This window comes from Cyprinodon tularosa, unplaced genomic scaffold (genome assembly GCF_016077235.1).
Source record: "Cyprinodon tularosa strain WSP-4 unplaced genomic scaffold, ASM1607723v1 ctg637, whole genome shotgun sequence".
Classification (NCBI taxonomy): domain Eukaryota; kingdom Metazoa; phylum Chordata; class Actinopteri; order Cyprinodontiformes; family Cyprinodontidae; genus Cyprinodon; species Cyprinodon tularosa.
The window spans coordinates 415661-432615 of NW_024039382.1; the positions used below are offsets into that span (position 1 = coordinate 415661).

Below are 16955 nucleotides of genomic sequence, written 5' to 3' on the forward strand. Positions count from 1 at the left end.
CATGAGCAGTGTATCTAATTAGCATAACATTTGACAAATGAAATGGGAGCATACAGACAGAGGGAATCATTCTTAACAAAGAAAGCTTTCTCAATGTGCATTTGGATTGTCTTTGATCTAGAACACTGTTATCTCGATATTGCTGGAGCCAGTGATGTCTTCTGATTCACAAACATTGTGTGTGATGTAACGATGTAATCACGTGGCATGGTTTGACTGTGCAGATCTATAAAAAGCTTCTTTTAACTCTTATTTGGGGCAGACTTCCAGACGAAGAAAGCTTAGTGACACCATTGTAAACTGAGCCATTTCTCTGGTCTGAGTAAGATAAATTATGTTATATTTGCCATCGTGTCTCATGGTGATTTAATAAATGTTGTGCCATATGCCATGATCATACTTTTTGGACATTGGGAAGCAGTGTCCATATTTCATCCTGATAGGATGACCAGAGAAGAAAACGCAGCTTTGGTGAATAACAGCTGGGGGACTTCTGCAGCCCCCCTTTTTCAGCCAGCAAGTCACATGGGAGCCACCAGAGGTGTGAAAACCTACCCCCCTCCCTGTGAAGAAAGAGAAAACCACAGAGCTCTTTTGCCTCTTCTCTTCACTCTTTCTCCCTCGTCTGATCCAGCCTGCTTCTGCTCCTGCGCTCAAAGCTGGGGCCCACTGTGGCCCACAGTGGAGATGCAGGCCCCAGGGAAACCAGATCCCCAGAACCATCAAGGATGAGTCAGAACTCTTCAGAACCTAACTGCTGCAAACAGAACCTTTGCAACACATTTCTCTTGAGTTTCAGAACTTACAGAGCCAAACTGGATGAAGACAATGCCCTGGTGTGAGACTGAGACTTAGGCCCCGTCCACACGAAGTCAAAACGAACACGAAACGCTGATATTTTCCAAAACGTTTGCCGTAAAGACGGAGACGTAAAATAAATGTGAGCGTCCACACGAATCCATGAAAACGCTGCAAAATGTATGCCAGGCCTGTAAGTGGCGCTGTGGTGCCAAAGCAAAAATAAGCGAAATGTTGGGCATGCGCACTAATATTTATAAATGGTTGCCCTGCGGGTCTATTTTCGTGGTTAAGTCAAATTCAGGTGCTGAACTATGTGGTCGATATTGCTCTGTTCTTCCTGGAGATATTCCAGAAGAAGATTCTGTTGTAAGCCCGACCAGCCCGACAGCAGGGTGAGTAGCATTAGCAGCAACGGCGCCATTGTTGTTGTGATGTGTCGCGCTTGCGTGTTTAGAGGCGACGCTATGACGCATGCGTGTAAAAAAAAAATGCGGTTAGGGTGTAAAGATGGAAACGCGAATACGGCGTTTCAGAATCTTCCCACTCTGAAGGGTGAATAAAAAAATGATCGTTTACAGACCCCCGAAACGCCGGCTTCGTGTGGATGAGAGGCTGGTTTGGTGAAAAATTTGTGCGTTTAGGCCAGGGTTCGTCTTCATGTGGACGGGGCCAAAGAATCCCTGACTGCAGAGCTGCAAAACTGGATGAAACTCAAGCTTTCCAAACGGACATGGAAAAAGGTTTGCAGGTCTGGCATGATTAGGGACAGGAAAAGCAATATGTCTTTTGATGATGCTAATCATATCGTGTGTTTACTGCTGAGTAAAGACAAAGCTAATTGATGCTAAAGAATGGACTGCATGCTACGCTATGCTACAGGAATATGTGTTGAGCTCATGAGCTGTTGCTAAAGCTTAGACAAGCTTTATTCACTAAGGATTTAAACACTGAAATAACATTAGTGTTTATGTGTTCCTCAAATGCTCATTACATTTCCATTACCAAGTATGACCAAGAGTCATTTAGTGGAAGCCTGATGTCTATTCGCTGCTAGCTATTTCAAAGAGGGTAAAGAATCATTTAGCTAAAGGTTATTGGTTCTTGATTAAGCAAATCATTTAATAGAACATTATTTGGCCAAATAATGTTTTATTCACCTCGTGGATTTGCATTGTGAATTGGTCTGAAAACATTCCAATTTCTTTAAAATTAGTGAAAAGCTAATTTGATCATATCCCAAATTCTTCCAGATAAACATTGGTTTCAAACACAGAATCCATCTTAAACTGTAATATGTTTTTCAACCGTTTTCCCCTTCCTCTTTGTACATAGTAGTTAGTTTAGTTTAGTTGAGTTTTACTAGTCTTAGTTGAGAGTGTTAAACTGAAATATGTTTGACTTGGAGCTGAATGATTTTTGTTAATAAAATCTTATATTTTGAACAGAAGTTGTGGTGAATTTATTCCATGTATGTGCAGAAATAACTGTTTGACCATGATTAGAGCTTGAATCACTCTTTCATCTATTGTTCTAACACACAGTTAGTAGGACTGTGTGTCATAAACAGTATATAACAGCTGAAATAATATCTGATTAAATAAGATATTTTACCACCCCTACAGGGGAGGGCAATAAACATCTTAAAGTATCAGAAACATAAATTCCCAGCGGGCTGGGAATAGAATTTAACTATAGAATCACAACATAAATATGCATGAAAAAGTGTTATCTAAAGTGTCGGTTCCAAATTATCTCTTTCCTGGAAATAATCTGGAAGAGAAATATTTAAATGAACTTTCCAGGGGGACCACTGTCTCTGTAGCAATCCACAAATCAGGCCTGCATGGTAAATTGACCAGATGAAAGTCACTCTTCAATAAAAGGATAATAATGCCCCATCTGGAATCTATTAAAATATCACTTCTGAAGGACTTTTAGACTCTGAGGAACAGAAAAAGAAAAGTTCTCGGATCGGATCAGGCAAAGATCAAACTCTTTGGTGTATACGCCTGGCATTATATTTGGAGGAAACCATGCACCGCACCTCAAAGGGGGCAACACCATTCCCAAAGTAAAGCACATTGGTGGCAGCATCATGCTGCGTGGACATATTTCTGCAACAGGAACTGTAAGACTAGTCAACTAAGCAAGATGAAAACCTGCTCCAGAGTTCTCTGGAGAAATTATGAAAACTAGGAGAGAAAAAAACATTTTTATCTGCTGAAATAAAAATAACATTAAGATACAACAAAATCTGAATAGAAAGTGCTTAGTTTTCATTTGTGTCTGTCATCATCTTAGCACTAATGACTAGCTTAATGGTTCATTCCATTCACCTGCCCATCTCCGCCCAGTTTCCCATTACTGTTCATCTTATCCACCTGCTTTTGTCTCTATTTAAGCTGATTGCCCCCATTAGTCAGTGGCAGATTTTTCCAGCCTTTGGTGAGAGTTCTCTAGCGCCCCCTGTGTGTTGTTCTGATTGCCTGATCCTGTCTTGTTCTTCCCTTTGGACCTCTGAGCCTGCTTGTTCCCATTCTGAACTGTTTGCCTGACCTGTCTTTGGACTTCTGCTGGTTTCTGCCTGCTTTCAACCCTTTCAGCCTCTTTTGAACCCGTAAGCCAAGCCACCATTTTCCCCAAACTTGATCTCCGAAACGCCTACCACCTGGTCCGTATTCGGTAGGGGGATGAGTGGAAAACTGCTTTCAAGACTCACATTGGTCATTTTGAATATCTGGTTATGCCTTTTGGTCGTTCTAATGCCCCTGCAGTTTTTCAGGCCCTCGTTAATGATGTCCTGAGGGACTTTCTAAACGTCTTCGTTTTTGTCTACATTGACGACATCCTGATCTTTTCCATTCTGAACTGTTTGCCTGACCTGTCTTTGGACCTATGCTGGTTTCTGCCTGCTTTCGACCCTTTCAGCCTCTTTTGAACCCGTAAGCCCGAGGATCTCTCTCCTATCCCCGACTAGGATTTCCTTACAGTATATCTTTGGATCTTGTGGCCTGGACGCCTGTTTACCTAATCGACGCAAGCTTTGGCTTCACCTTCTAGAAACTCCTGCCTTCCCTTGTCTGCTTGCATCTGTTGGTCAGACAGCACGGCAGTCTTCTTGGCTTTAACTCGTGGAACTGTCTAGGCAGCATCTGCCACGTACTGTGGGAAATCATCCGGCTGGATTCCACTCCTTCTTCTAGGCACGGACGGAACTTTAAAACCAGATTAGTGACGCACACGCACGTAATTGTCTTCCGTCAGATTTATGAAGTCATTAACTAAAGTTTTCCCCTCTACAGAGATTCTGCTCTTTTCCATCCTAGCTGCTGAGTCGCATATTCAAAGTTTTGTCAAGACACACTTTTGTAAAGTCATCAGTCTGTCTGCCTGAAATTCTGGGTCCACAGTTCTGGAACTGCCTTCAAACTCCTGGGCATGTGACCCTTCCTGTTCTGATCTTTTTGCCTGACCTGGCTTTGGCCTCCTGCTGGTTCTCCTTTCAACCACAGCATCTGGGACACTGTGGGCGGCGCCCGCTGTATCGTGTTGGCAGCCCACCGGCCGGATCCTACCTTGTTCTCTGCCTATGTATTGAAATGTTAAATCAGGTTAGTGACTCATGCTTTTATAATCATCCTCACTAACCTGTGTTTCTCTCCTGTAGAGGTCTCTGCCCTAGACACGCTAGCCACTGCAGATCTGCCTGTATTTAATAAAAGCTTTTTCAAGTATTCCACTGTGTGTCTTGCCTGAATTCTGGGTCCTACTTTCTGATCCATGACACCACTAAATTAAACCCTTCTATTAGGGGAGGAAGACTCTGTTAATGTAATCCTAAAGGTCATTAAAAAGTAGTCAGAGAAGTCAGGGTTGTGAAAAAATGCCATGTGTCGAAAGTATGAAGATGAGAATGCGTGGGACTATTCACATTTTGAACAAAGCCAATAGCATTTAAGATAGCATTAAAGGCTGGGTTTAAGCTATCACCTTCAATGTCATCATGGATGTTAAAATCCCCCACTATGATGACCCTGTCAGTATTAAACACCAAATCAGATAGGAACTCTCAAAACTGATCTAAAAATTCGGAGTAATGACCTAGTGGACAACACAACGTTTGCAATTTGGATAGAGAGTAAAGAGCTGACCTTGCAATTGGTTGGCAAACATTATGTCATAAGAGTGGGTGTGCACCACTTATGGGCCGGGGGGATTTGAACATTCAATTTTCACATTCAAATGAGATTACAGAACTTGAATTTTTGGTATTAAACTGATATTTTCAAATCATAGAAAAAAAGCTGTTTTAAAGGGGAACACCTTTTTTTTTTTACATTGGGCCCTTGATTTTACGTTATTACGTCATGTTCTACTCACCCACATTAGTTTTGTGTCATTTGGAGCCATTCTGAAGATATTCCATTAGGTTATGTCCAAGTAACGTCTTCCCATGGGAAACGAGTTGAGGAGACAAACTAAACTGTTCATTATTTATCATTTATGGTATGCCAGCATTCATAACATGTAGGCGAATCACTGTCACCCAGACATCTGCGGGTATATTTTTTTATATTTATATCTTTTAAAACAAAGCGGAGTGTGTATGACATTATCCGTGCGCCATGAACTGGAGTTGTGATAGGCAGCCCGGGCCAGAGGCGGCTACACTGGCTAAGTGCACGCAGCAAGTTTGCAGAAGGAGACGTGATAAAACTATTAAATTATCTATTAGGTAACAATGGGTCGTGTGTGCATATCCAGGATGCAGTTCAGTGGACAGGATGAATAAATGGTAGCCGGCAGCATTGAGTGTCCCCGATGCAGCAACCTCAGTGAGCAGGCAGGAGACTGATCCAGGTCAGGGAAACAGATCAGACCATACAGCTCTCGGATCCATGAGTCAGTAGCCAGACACGCTTAGATGGAGACAGGCAGGCTCAGAGGTAGAGAGGAACATAGACAAGACCTGGTACCAGGGTAACTGCCAAACTTTAAACTGTGCTACACCTCGGAGCCAGGATTACAGGAATTTAAACGGACTAACTATACCATTGCAGAGGGTGCTTTAGTATGTGATTTGGTTCCTAAGGGGGCATTTTAGCATATGTTTGGGTTTCCAAATGAGCACTTTAGCATGTTTTTCAATTACCGCCCAAGCTCCCCTGCATGTCACTGTTTGAGAGACCGATCCACAGGACCCTTATGCCGTTTCATTAGCTCATTCGACACAGGCGTGATCTATATAGGGAAGTAGCCTGTCTTTGGATGTCTGGATGGTTTGATAAATTGGAAATATATTTTGCATAACCCATTTCGGGGTTTTGGGGCACATGTACAGTTTTAGTATAAATCTCATGCAATTTTAAGAAATTATATTCCAAAATCTTAAACCACATAAAGTCATCATAAACATGATGGCTCTATGAAACTTTAATTAGAAATCATGTTCTGTTCTGGAAAATGTGATCAAAGTTTTATTTGTTATTATGCTAGAATGCCTGCTTTGGCCATTGCCTTTTCTCTGGCTTTTACCTTGTTCCCTCCCTCCTGGATTTGACAGCGGGTGTAGACAGTTTCACAAACAACAATCTCCTTAACTATTTTAGGTGGCAGGGGTGTTTCTTTATTTACATAGGGCCGAAAAGGTTACAGGAATTTTTAAAAACCTGTCAATTTATAAATCTCTACTTTAATATTCCATTGTTTTTCATGTGTTCTGTGTCTAATATCAGCTTAATGGGGTAAAAACTTTAGGTTGAACCAAAAAGAAAAAAACAAAACAAATGTGTTAGAGGGCAGAAAGCTTTTCCACCCTGTAGACCCTGTGTCCCCTACAATCATTTTCTTTTTTTTTTTTTTACAGTGTCCTGTCTGGCAATGTGGCAATAAGAATAATTGCATTATTCCAGCGGTGCTTTCTTAATGCACAGACTGGCTGAACGAGGGCAGCCTTAGTTTCAAGCTAGACTAAACAGGTTAATGTAATGAGAGCCTTACAATTTGGAAATGGAGGCCATCATGACTGTCACATCTATTTCTGTCTTTGCCATCCTTTGGATCACTGCCCACTTGTTTCTGAAGGCTGGATAAGTATATCTGATTTCTTATAAGACTGGAGTCAGTTGTGTTTGGCCCAATCAAGGAGTGCAGTTGAACTTTATTTTTTTCTAATTCTAGACATAGATCCTGAAAATAAACATCCTTCAGCTCAACTTTTAATTTTCTTAGAGCTTCAGCTTAAAAATGATTCCTAACCAGATCCGTTTTGTAAAATTTTGATGGTTAGAAAGAGGTTCACTTTACTCACTGTCATAAGAGCTGATTAGAATTAGAAAGCTGTAGTTCTTTTCCGATCAAATTTAGTCTGGTTCCCTGTTTGTTTCAGTAATGAGAAGCCAGGTTTTTTAATGGTGCCAAAGGGGCAATAAATAGATCATGACTGAGGCTACTTGCAATGTTACCAGCTTCCCACAAACACATGCAGACATGGAAGGGGAATGCCAGCAATCTGACTTCATCCTTAAGAGAAACAGTGATGAAACAGTAACCTGAGACACTGCTGGCTTTGTTTACACTGCTGCCCTACATGCACTCTGTGTGAGTAGCTGCTTTATAAAGTCTCTACTGCCAAATTAAACTTTATCACAATGTTAATGTGCCAGAATACAATGTAATACCCCCTCTCTCTCTGTTTTAAATGTCTCATAATATAAGGCTAATGGGAAATATTTGTTGATGACAATTTGTTGTTTTGTGGATAATATTTTTAATTCAAACAAACTTTTTAAGTTAGATATTTTTGTGAAATAATCTATAAAAAGTACAACCGAGCCTTGAGTTAATAAAACAAGCTCGTAACAACAAAAAATTCCTCCTTTACATTAAAAAATAATTTAAAAAAAATCCCAATAAATTACAATAAATTAATAAATGACAAAACCTTTTAAATAGCTCATTAATGTCTGAAACCAGCCAGTTATACTGTAAATGCTCTTTGCATTTCTGTATTTCTGTTTGTCTGTATTTTTATTGATCTGTTTAGAGCTTAAGTTTCAGGTTGAGTGTAGCACATTTCTTATGTTTGTAAATGATCCTACAGTATGAAGATGAGACCTTCTTCGCAGGTCCCAGTGAGGGAAATAAATGGTGTCCATTTCACCCTACGTATCTGGACAGCTTGTACTGCTGTTCCTTTATCTTGATTGTGCGTTGGAGGAGTAATTGCTAGCCTTGTGTTGGAGATGTGATTGCTTTGCTTCATGGCCCACGACTCAAAGTAAGTTAATGTCTACTTCTGTAGCGCTCAACCAGGAGGAGTTAATTTTGCAGTCATTGACTGTATGCAAAATTGCAGGGGTTAATTTGATAGAACTTTCAACCATCCTAGACTTTGAACCATCCTGTCTGCATGATTTGGTTCTAGATGATATGTGTCATGAATATATGCTTTATAAGTAATGCCAAATTAATTGAGTCATTTTAAAGGGACATTTAACTTACTTTTCATTCAGACCAGAGGAATTGTGGATGAAGCTAACTTGCTATTGTTAGCCGATGTACTAAAATAGTAGAAAGATGTACTAAATTTGAGAAGCTGGAGTGACAAAATTTCCAAATTACTCCAATGTAACAAGGGGAGGAATGAACCACACACTGTTATAATTAATATATATATATATATATATATATATATATATATATATATATATATATATATATATATATATATATATATATATATATATATATATATATATATATATATATATATATATATATATATATATATATATATTAATATATGTTCTAATTGATATGCCTATAAAAACTGCAGTTTTTATAGGCATTAATAATATTTAGATATCTGAAATTCAAGTACAAAACAGGAGTACAAAAACACAAAAAGACAAGAATAAAAAGTATTCAAAAAGAAAACTTAAACAGAACCAAAAAGTGCAGTCATGACAGTACCCCCCTCTTAAGGGTGGATACTAGATACCCTAAAATGTCAAAAAGAGTGACTCTTTTCACCTTTTACCTTTTGTGTTTTGGGGTATCACTTTCATATATCTGAAACGATATTATTCGTATCTAAAATAAACATTCTGGATTTCTAACAATACATGTAAGAAGTCTGTAATACAATTGTTATTGTCATAGTTTTGATTTTTTCCTCAGCAAAGTCTGATAAAGTAAGAGGATTTTAATATGTCAATTTAAGGTGACAATTTGGACATTAAACTTGTTATCATTACTTTGACTGTTTCTCATAAATGTAAACTAATGGCGCTCCAATTGCTTTGTTGTGTCACTGCTTAGGAATGAAGGAAAACAGGTGGGTAATAGCAGAGTGCTTAGGGGATCCCCCAGAAATAGGAAATCTTCGTTTCACAGCCACACACACACACCAGCAGATTATAACCATGAGCTGTCTTTAGCTTTTTGATGAGTAGCAGGGCATTCCTGACCTGGCTGCCATACGCTGAGCTCATGGAGCTTAAATAGCGCAGTGGGAGGGCCGCAGTGCTGAGGCTAGGGTACATAAAGGATCTGAAGCCAGCAGCAGATTTACACCCACACAGCTGAGGAGCCTGAGATCTACTTGGAACCAGCAAAAAGTTACTTTCTTCCTTTAAACTAAAACCAGGAAGTGTTTTGTGGCACAGTAATGGTGTCCCACCATACAGCTTTAAGCAGCCTGTTTGCCGATGAGCCTTTTCTGAGCCAGGAGGGGATGCTTTGGCCACTGTGTGATGAAGCCCTGTCCTCTCTGCAGCAGAACTTCTTTGGTCGGAGAGGAAAGCTGGCTGAAAGCCTCCTCAGAGATGTCCATGATGGATCACAGCTGCTCACACTCGCCCAGTTTCCTGTCATTTCATCCACACTGAAAAGGTGGGTACAAGATTTGAGACTGTTAGCGATTGGTCTGATCCTACATGTGTGCAGACTGGTAGATGTTTGAGCAGACACAAATATATTCCAGATGTTCTTATTCTCGTAGACTAAACAAAGACAGAGAGAAGAGGACAGAGGTGGTCACCACAGATCTAAACAAAAACACGGAACAGACCAGCGACAAAAACGATCTTCTAGTGACCTTAGACGCCCGCGGTTACGCTCCGGCGGACATCACAGTGAAACTAGAGGGGCGAAGTCTGGCGGTTGTGGCAATGAAGCAGGCCGGAGCAGAGGAGAGCCAGTCCTGCTCCTCCTCCTCCTCCTCTGCTTCCTTCTCCTCCTCAGCGTCGTCCCAGATGGGCTTCATGCAGAGAATAGATTTTCCTGATCACCTGGACCTGTCTGGGCTGTCCTGCTCGCTGATGGATGAAGGGCAGCTTCGGATTCATGCCCCTGTGGCCAAGCAGCCTATCGGTGAGGAGAAGCAGGTGCCCATCCGCTACAGGACCTCGCTGGAGTTTCCCATTAAAAATGGCAACACAGATGAGGAACATAGAGACTGAAGCTGCAGACAGTCTCTGCCTGAGACACATGAAAACATCTGCAGAAAGACTCTGTAACGAGTACAGTTTACATTCATTTCTTAAAAAGCTGATTTTAAATATATTTTGTAACATTTTAAAGTCTTTATAATGATACAATCAATAAAAAAGCCAAAGGGTTTCATAAAAGAGTGCTTTGTTAAGAGCCGTGCCAGCCACATGATGGCACCAGTGTCCAATCTGAAAGGAGAGAGGTGGAGGGAGACAGAGACCATCCTAATCACTAAAATCACCTGTAGCTTCCCTCAAGTGACTGAATTAGAACCTTTAAAAGGTTCCTGTGACATTTGCTTTCATGAAGAAACACTTGTTTGCCGATCAGAGCCCGTCGCTGCAGATTAATGTTTGATGAGTCCTGCCCTGAGGAGAAGGAGCTGAAGTCATAAAACGAGGGAGAGGAGGAGAGCAGATGGAGGACAGTAAACAGCAGCATGTTTTAAAGGATTAATTGAGTTGAATTCCCAAAATATATCCATGTTTTTGCCCTCCTCTAATGGTGTTTGGTGATGAAAATCTTTTAGATTTTATTTTTTAATAATGCTTGTACCTCACAAGAGCTGAAGGGAATGCTGTGGCCGTAAACATACAGATTAAATGAAACGACAGGGATTTAGCAGCTTTAGTATCTGATGTGCTGCAGTTCATGAAAAATGCTGTTTAAAATGAAGATGATGTAAAATCATTTGCATTTAGCAGCAGGCATGTAATGTGACAGACTTTAGCAACGGCAGATAATAAACCCAAACTACTTTTAGATACTTAATGTGCAAATTAGAGATATGCAATGCTTTGACTTAAACAACTTTAATTATATTTTTGTATACACAGAGTTTATACAATGCGACATTTTGTACAGCTTTCAGACAGTAAATGACCAGCAGCTTAGTAGTGAAATGAACATTTCCACTCCATAGAGTGCAGCAGATTATTTTGGTATCAATGCATCCATCCATCCATTTTCCATCACGTTTTATCACAGCTGGGGTCATAAGTGGTGCTGGTCCCTGTCTCCAGCCGTCTAAGGGCAAGAGGCAGGGTAGAAACTGGACAGGTTGCCAGTCCATTGAAGGGCAACAAAGACACACATCCATTCGCACACCTAAGGACAAATTAGAGAATCCAATTTAACCTAACAGTCATGTTTTTGGACTTTGGGAGGAAGCCGGAGTACCCGGAGAGAACCCACACATGCACAGGGAGAACATGCAAACTCCATGCAGAAAGACGCTGGGCGGGGAATCGAACCCAGAACCTTACTGCAACAAGGCAGCAGTGCTACCCACTGAGCAGCACAGAGTAGGTTTCCTCAAAACCTACTCTATAAATATAAAATATATAACGACGGATGTCTGGGGGACAGTGATTGGCCTCCATGTTCTGAATGCTGGCGTACCATAAAGAATAAATGATGAACAGTTTAGTTTGTGCCTTCAAGTCGTTGCCCATAGGAAGACGTTACTTGAGAACTTCAGAATGGCTCCAAATGACACAAATCTCATATGGGTGAGAAGAACATGATGGAATAACGTAAAATCAAGGGGCCAATGGAAAAAAACAGCGTTCCCCTTTAATAGAAAAAAATAGCATTTTTTCTAAAATAAACAAACTAATATCATTTAAACAAACTTTAACACAAAAAGAAAATAATAAATATCTCCACAATCGATATAATAAAATGGTAGAGTGAGCTGCCAAAACTAACAATAAATTCTGAATAAATGCTGAAACGTTTCCAAAAAAACTCAGAAGAAGTCTTTGGTTTACTGATTTAACATTTTTCTGTTGTAATAACCAGGAGATCAGGATATCAGATGTGGGTAGTAACCAGCTTTTCATTTACTCAGTTTTTGAAAATAGTACTTTAAGGAGTAGTTTCTACATCATTGATAATAATAATTGAACTTTATTATGTGATCTCACATTGTTGGACTGCTCAGTGGAACAGTGGGTAGCACTGCTACCTTGCAGCAAGAAGGTTCTGGGTTTGATTCCTGACCCAGGGTCTTTCTGCATGGACTTTGCATGTTCTCCTTGAGCATGCATGGGTTCTCTCCTGGTACTCCGGCTTCCTCCCACAGTCCAAAAACATGACTGTTAGGTTAATTGGCTTCTCTAAATTGTCCTTAGCTGTGAGTGTGTGCATAAATGGATGTTTGTCCTGTGTGTCTCTGTGTTGCCCTGTGATGGACTGGAAACCTGTCCAGGGTGGACCCTGCCTCTCACCCATTGACTGCTGGAGATAGACTCCAGCACCCCTCGCGACCCCACTCAGGACAAGAGTGTCAGTAGATGGATGGATGATCTCACATTGGAGAAATTTACCTCTGCATTTAACCCATCCCCTCGGGCAGCAGTGTGGGGTTAAGGGTTTTGCTCAGAAAACCAGAGTGGCAGTTTGTGGGAGTGGGGCTCAAACTCAGAACCTCAGGATTCCAAGCTCTATGCTCTAACTACTAGGCCGCCACTCCTCCATTGTACTTTCTTCTCTTACATGAGTAAAATATCTGGCTACTCCATCAGCTGTGACTTCACTTAATGATAGCAAGCTTGTTTTAAAGGAAAAGTCTGGTCAAATTCAGAGTTCAAAATTCTGAAAGTACTTTAAATATGAAATTATTGCATGCTGTTCAATAAATGATAAGTATTCTCGATTAAGAGTAATTTTCATGTGAACGTGCTTTACTGGAGGCATCCATGTTTGTCAAAGAACACTACTGCCACCTACTGGTTTGTGAGGTCACGGTGCGGTATCGGCTGTTGATCAAGTCCCAGTGCTGTATAGTGTTTGTCACAACGCGCTATTATCCAAGTCATCTTGAAAACATTCTTCTTCCAGATGTTGAGTATCCTAACATTTCAGCTCACAATCCATCACAGGCATCCAGACCTTTTCTGTCCCCACATTTGGACAATTGAGAGAAGCCAATTAACCTAACATTCATCTTTTTGGACTGATAGGAAGCTGGACTACCGGGGGAGAACCCATGCATGCACAGAGAGAACATGCAAACTCCATGTAGAAAGACCCAGGGGCCAGAATTGAACCCTGAACCTTCTAGCTGCAAGGCATCAATGTTACAAACTGCACCACCGTACAGTCTGAATCCCAAAAATGGGCCAGGGCTGCATGGTTGTCAATAAATAGCTTTGCTTCTGTGTCCCTATGCTGAAGGTAATATGGGCTGGACTATTTTAAATATTTTAAAAGGTTTTCAAAGTTAAAGGCACACTATGCAACATTTTTCAGTTAATTAATGTGTTCCATAACGTTTTGGATGATTAAATGAGTCATTTCAGGTTGAACAAAGGTATTCTCGGCCGCCCTGGTGGTCTGTGGGGGAAAAACCGCACTTGCAATTGCAGGAGCACCGACCCGCACCCACAGGCTCAGAAGTCTCACGAGAGTCGGTCTTGCTTTACGGCGAGAACTGCTACACGCCCCCAGTTAAAAGCATGCTCGTTGCTAGCACAGTGGCAATCTTTGTGCAGCGCTGCTTTCACACCGGACACAGCAAAAGCAGCAAAATCCCGTCTGCTGCTTCATTTTTACTGCTTGTACCAGTTAGTTCTGACGCGCGGCTGAAGCAGCTTTGCTGCTCTGCCTGCGCGGTGCAAAAGTGTGTCTGAGGCACGTTGGGCGGAGCTTCACTATCCTTTCTCTGCCTTGCAGCTATATTTGCTGTGATCAGTGGGAATAAAGTAGTTTTAATATGTGTTTAAGTGAGAAAATACACCTGAAAACTTCATCAGTGCAGTCAGTTCATCCAGATTACAATCCTGCCTCCCAATGTTATTTCTGTCGGAGCCGCTCAGACCCCCACATACCGGCGGTGCGCCGACAGAAGGAATCCCTTCATCAGCAGCCTCTGGCCGGGTCGCCTCCTCGCGGTTTACCGCGGCGGCTGGTAGGTGTTTTTCATCTAAATAATCCGATCTGCAGGCACCAGGATAATAAAAGCGAACATATTCTACCGGCAGATGTATGCATTTTAAGTTAATTATGCGTTAATAAACTGTTTAAGAGGAGTAATCAGAGCGGTCTGTGTCATCAGCGCTGTGTCTCTCTCCCTGCCAGCTCCCAGATCAGCTTCTCTGATTGGTTGACGCGGCGCGTCGAGCAGCAAAAATTAAAATTTTCCATCTCGAGCAGCAGCGCGTTTGTTGCGCGTCACGCGCGTCAGATGCTTAAACGCGCCCGACGCGCTGCTTCAGCTGCTCAGACTCGCTGCGCCTGCTGCTCAAAACGCGCCGCGGGACCTTTTGCTGCGCCTTGACGCGCGTCAACCATTGACTTTGCATGTAAACTCGCTGCTTCTGTCGCGCCAGCTGCGCCCGGTGTGAACGCAGCATAAACGCGCCCGACACGCTGCTTCAGCTGCTCAGACGCGCTGCGCCTGCTGCTCAAAACGCGCCGCGGGACCTTTTGCTGCGCCTTGACGCGCGTCAACCATTGACTTTGCATGTAAACTCGCTGCTTTTGTCGCGCCAGCTGCGTTCGCCTGTCTGCTAAGCTCAAAACAACCGCGCCTCGCTTGACGGAGAAACCAGGAGAACAGCTGAGCATATTTACGACAGTGCACTTTTACTTTCGCCCTCTGGGGGGAGCCTCGCTGGAAAATCAACACCGGTTGCATAGTATACCTTTAACCAGGTACCAGACATACTTTCGGTTTTAATTGGAGTTTGCTATTGGAAGACTTTAAACATGATTGATGCAATCAGTCGGGTTTCCATAAACAGAAAACATTTAACCAACCTGGAGGATCTAATAAAATTGTGTACAGAGCTGTATAAATAAACTAGTGTTAATTGAAAGTTTCTTAAAGAAAAAAAAACACATTTGGAAGCATTTAATGATGTTATCCAACATCAGTGTCTGACCTCAAAGAGGTTCTTCTGGAAGAATGATGAGATTTTTTCATAAAGGATTCCCATAGGAGCTTAAGGTCTTATACAGGTGCTGGTCATAAAATTAGAATATCATGAAAAAGTAGATTGATTTCAGTAATTCCATTTAAAAAGGGAAACTTGTATATTATATTCATACATTACATACAAACTCATATATTTCAGATGTTTATTTTGTTTAATTTTGATGATTACAAATGACAACAAATGAAAATCTCAAATTCATCATATCAGAAAATTAGAATATTGTGAAAAGGTTCAAAATTGATGGCCCCTGGTGCCACACTCTAATCAGCTAATTAACTCAAACCACCTGCAAAAGCCTTTAAATGGTCTTTCAGTCTAGTTCTATAGGCTACACAATCATGGGGAAGACTGCTGACTTGACAGTTGTCCAAAAGACGACCATCGACACCTTGCACAAGGAGGGCAAGACACAAAAGGTCATCGCTAAAGAGGCTGGCTGTTCACAGAGCTCAGTGTCCAAGCACATTAATAGAGAGGCGAAGGGAAGGAAAAGATGTGGTCGAAAAAAGTGTACAAGCAAGAGAGATAACCGCACCCTGGAGAGGATTGTGAAACAAAACCCATTCAAAAATGTGGGGGAGATTCACAAAGAGTGGACTGCAGCTGGAGTGAGTGCTTCAAGAACCACCACACACAGACGTATGAAAGACATGGGTTTCTGCTGTCGCATTCCTTGTGTCAAGCCACTCTTGAACCACAGACAGCGTCAGAAGCGTCTTGCCTGGGCTAAAGAGAAACAGGACTGGACTGCTGGTGAGTGGTCCAAAGTCATGTTCTCTGATGAAAGTAAATTTTGCATTTCCTTTGGAAATCAAGGTCCCAGAGTCTGGAGGAAAAGAGGAGAGGCACTTCATCCACGTTGCTTGAAGTCCAGTGTAAAGTTTCCACAGTCAGTGATGGTTTGGGGTGCCATGTCATCTGCTGGTGTTGGTCCATTGTGTTTTCTGAGGTCCAGGGTCAACGCAGCCACATACCAGGAAGTTTTAGAGCACTTCATGCTTCCTGCAGCTGACCAACTTTTTGGAGATGCAGATTTCATTTTCCAACAGGACTTGGCACCTGCACACAGTGCCAAAGCTACCAGTACCTGGTTGAAGGACCATGGTATCCCTGTTCTTAATTGGCCAGCAAACTCTCCTGACCTTAACCCCATAGAAAATCTATGGGGTATTGTGAAGAAGAAGATGCAATACACCAGACCCAACAATTCAGAAGAGCTAAAAGCCACTATTAGAGCAACCTGGGCTATCATAACACCTGAGCAGTGCCACAGACTGATCGACTCCATGCCACGCCGCATTGCTGCAGTAATACAGGCCAAAGGAGGCCCAACTAAATACTGAGTGCTGTACATGCTCATACTTTTCATGTTCATACTTTTCAGTTGGCCAACATTTCTATAAATCCTTTGTTTTTATTGGTCTTCAGTAATATTCTAATTTTCTGATATGATGAATTTGAGATTTTCATTTGTTGTCATTTGTAATCATCAAAATTAAACAAAATAAACATCTGAAATATATGAGTTTGTATGTAATGTATGAATATAATATACAAGTTTCACTTTTTAAATGGAATTACTGAAATCAATCTACTTTTTCATGATATTCTAATTTTATGACCAGCACCTGTAGATCGACATCCTGATAAACCGAAGTGGATTAAGAATATCACTGATAGGCAATAATGACGTGTTAAGTTTTATATCTGCTATGA

The 16955-nt window shown here is 41.5% G+C and overlaps 1 protein-coding gene across 1 annotated transcript; it reads left to right on the forward strand.

The window, feature by feature from the left end:
* The first annotated feature begins 9377 nt into the window (after positions 1-9377).
* hspb9 (heat shock protein, alpha-crystallin-related, 9) lies at positions 9378-11044 on the forward strand. The gene is made up of 2 exons (XM_038308412.1): positions 9378-9696; positions 9806-11044. Exons 1-2 carry the CDS (start codon positions 9473-9475, stop codon positions 10263-10265), a joined length of 684 nt encoding a protein of 227 aa, XP_038164340.1. The 5' UTR covers positions 9378-9472; the 3' UTR covers positions 10266-11044.
* The last annotated feature ends 5911 nt before the right edge of the window (positions 11045-16955 follow it).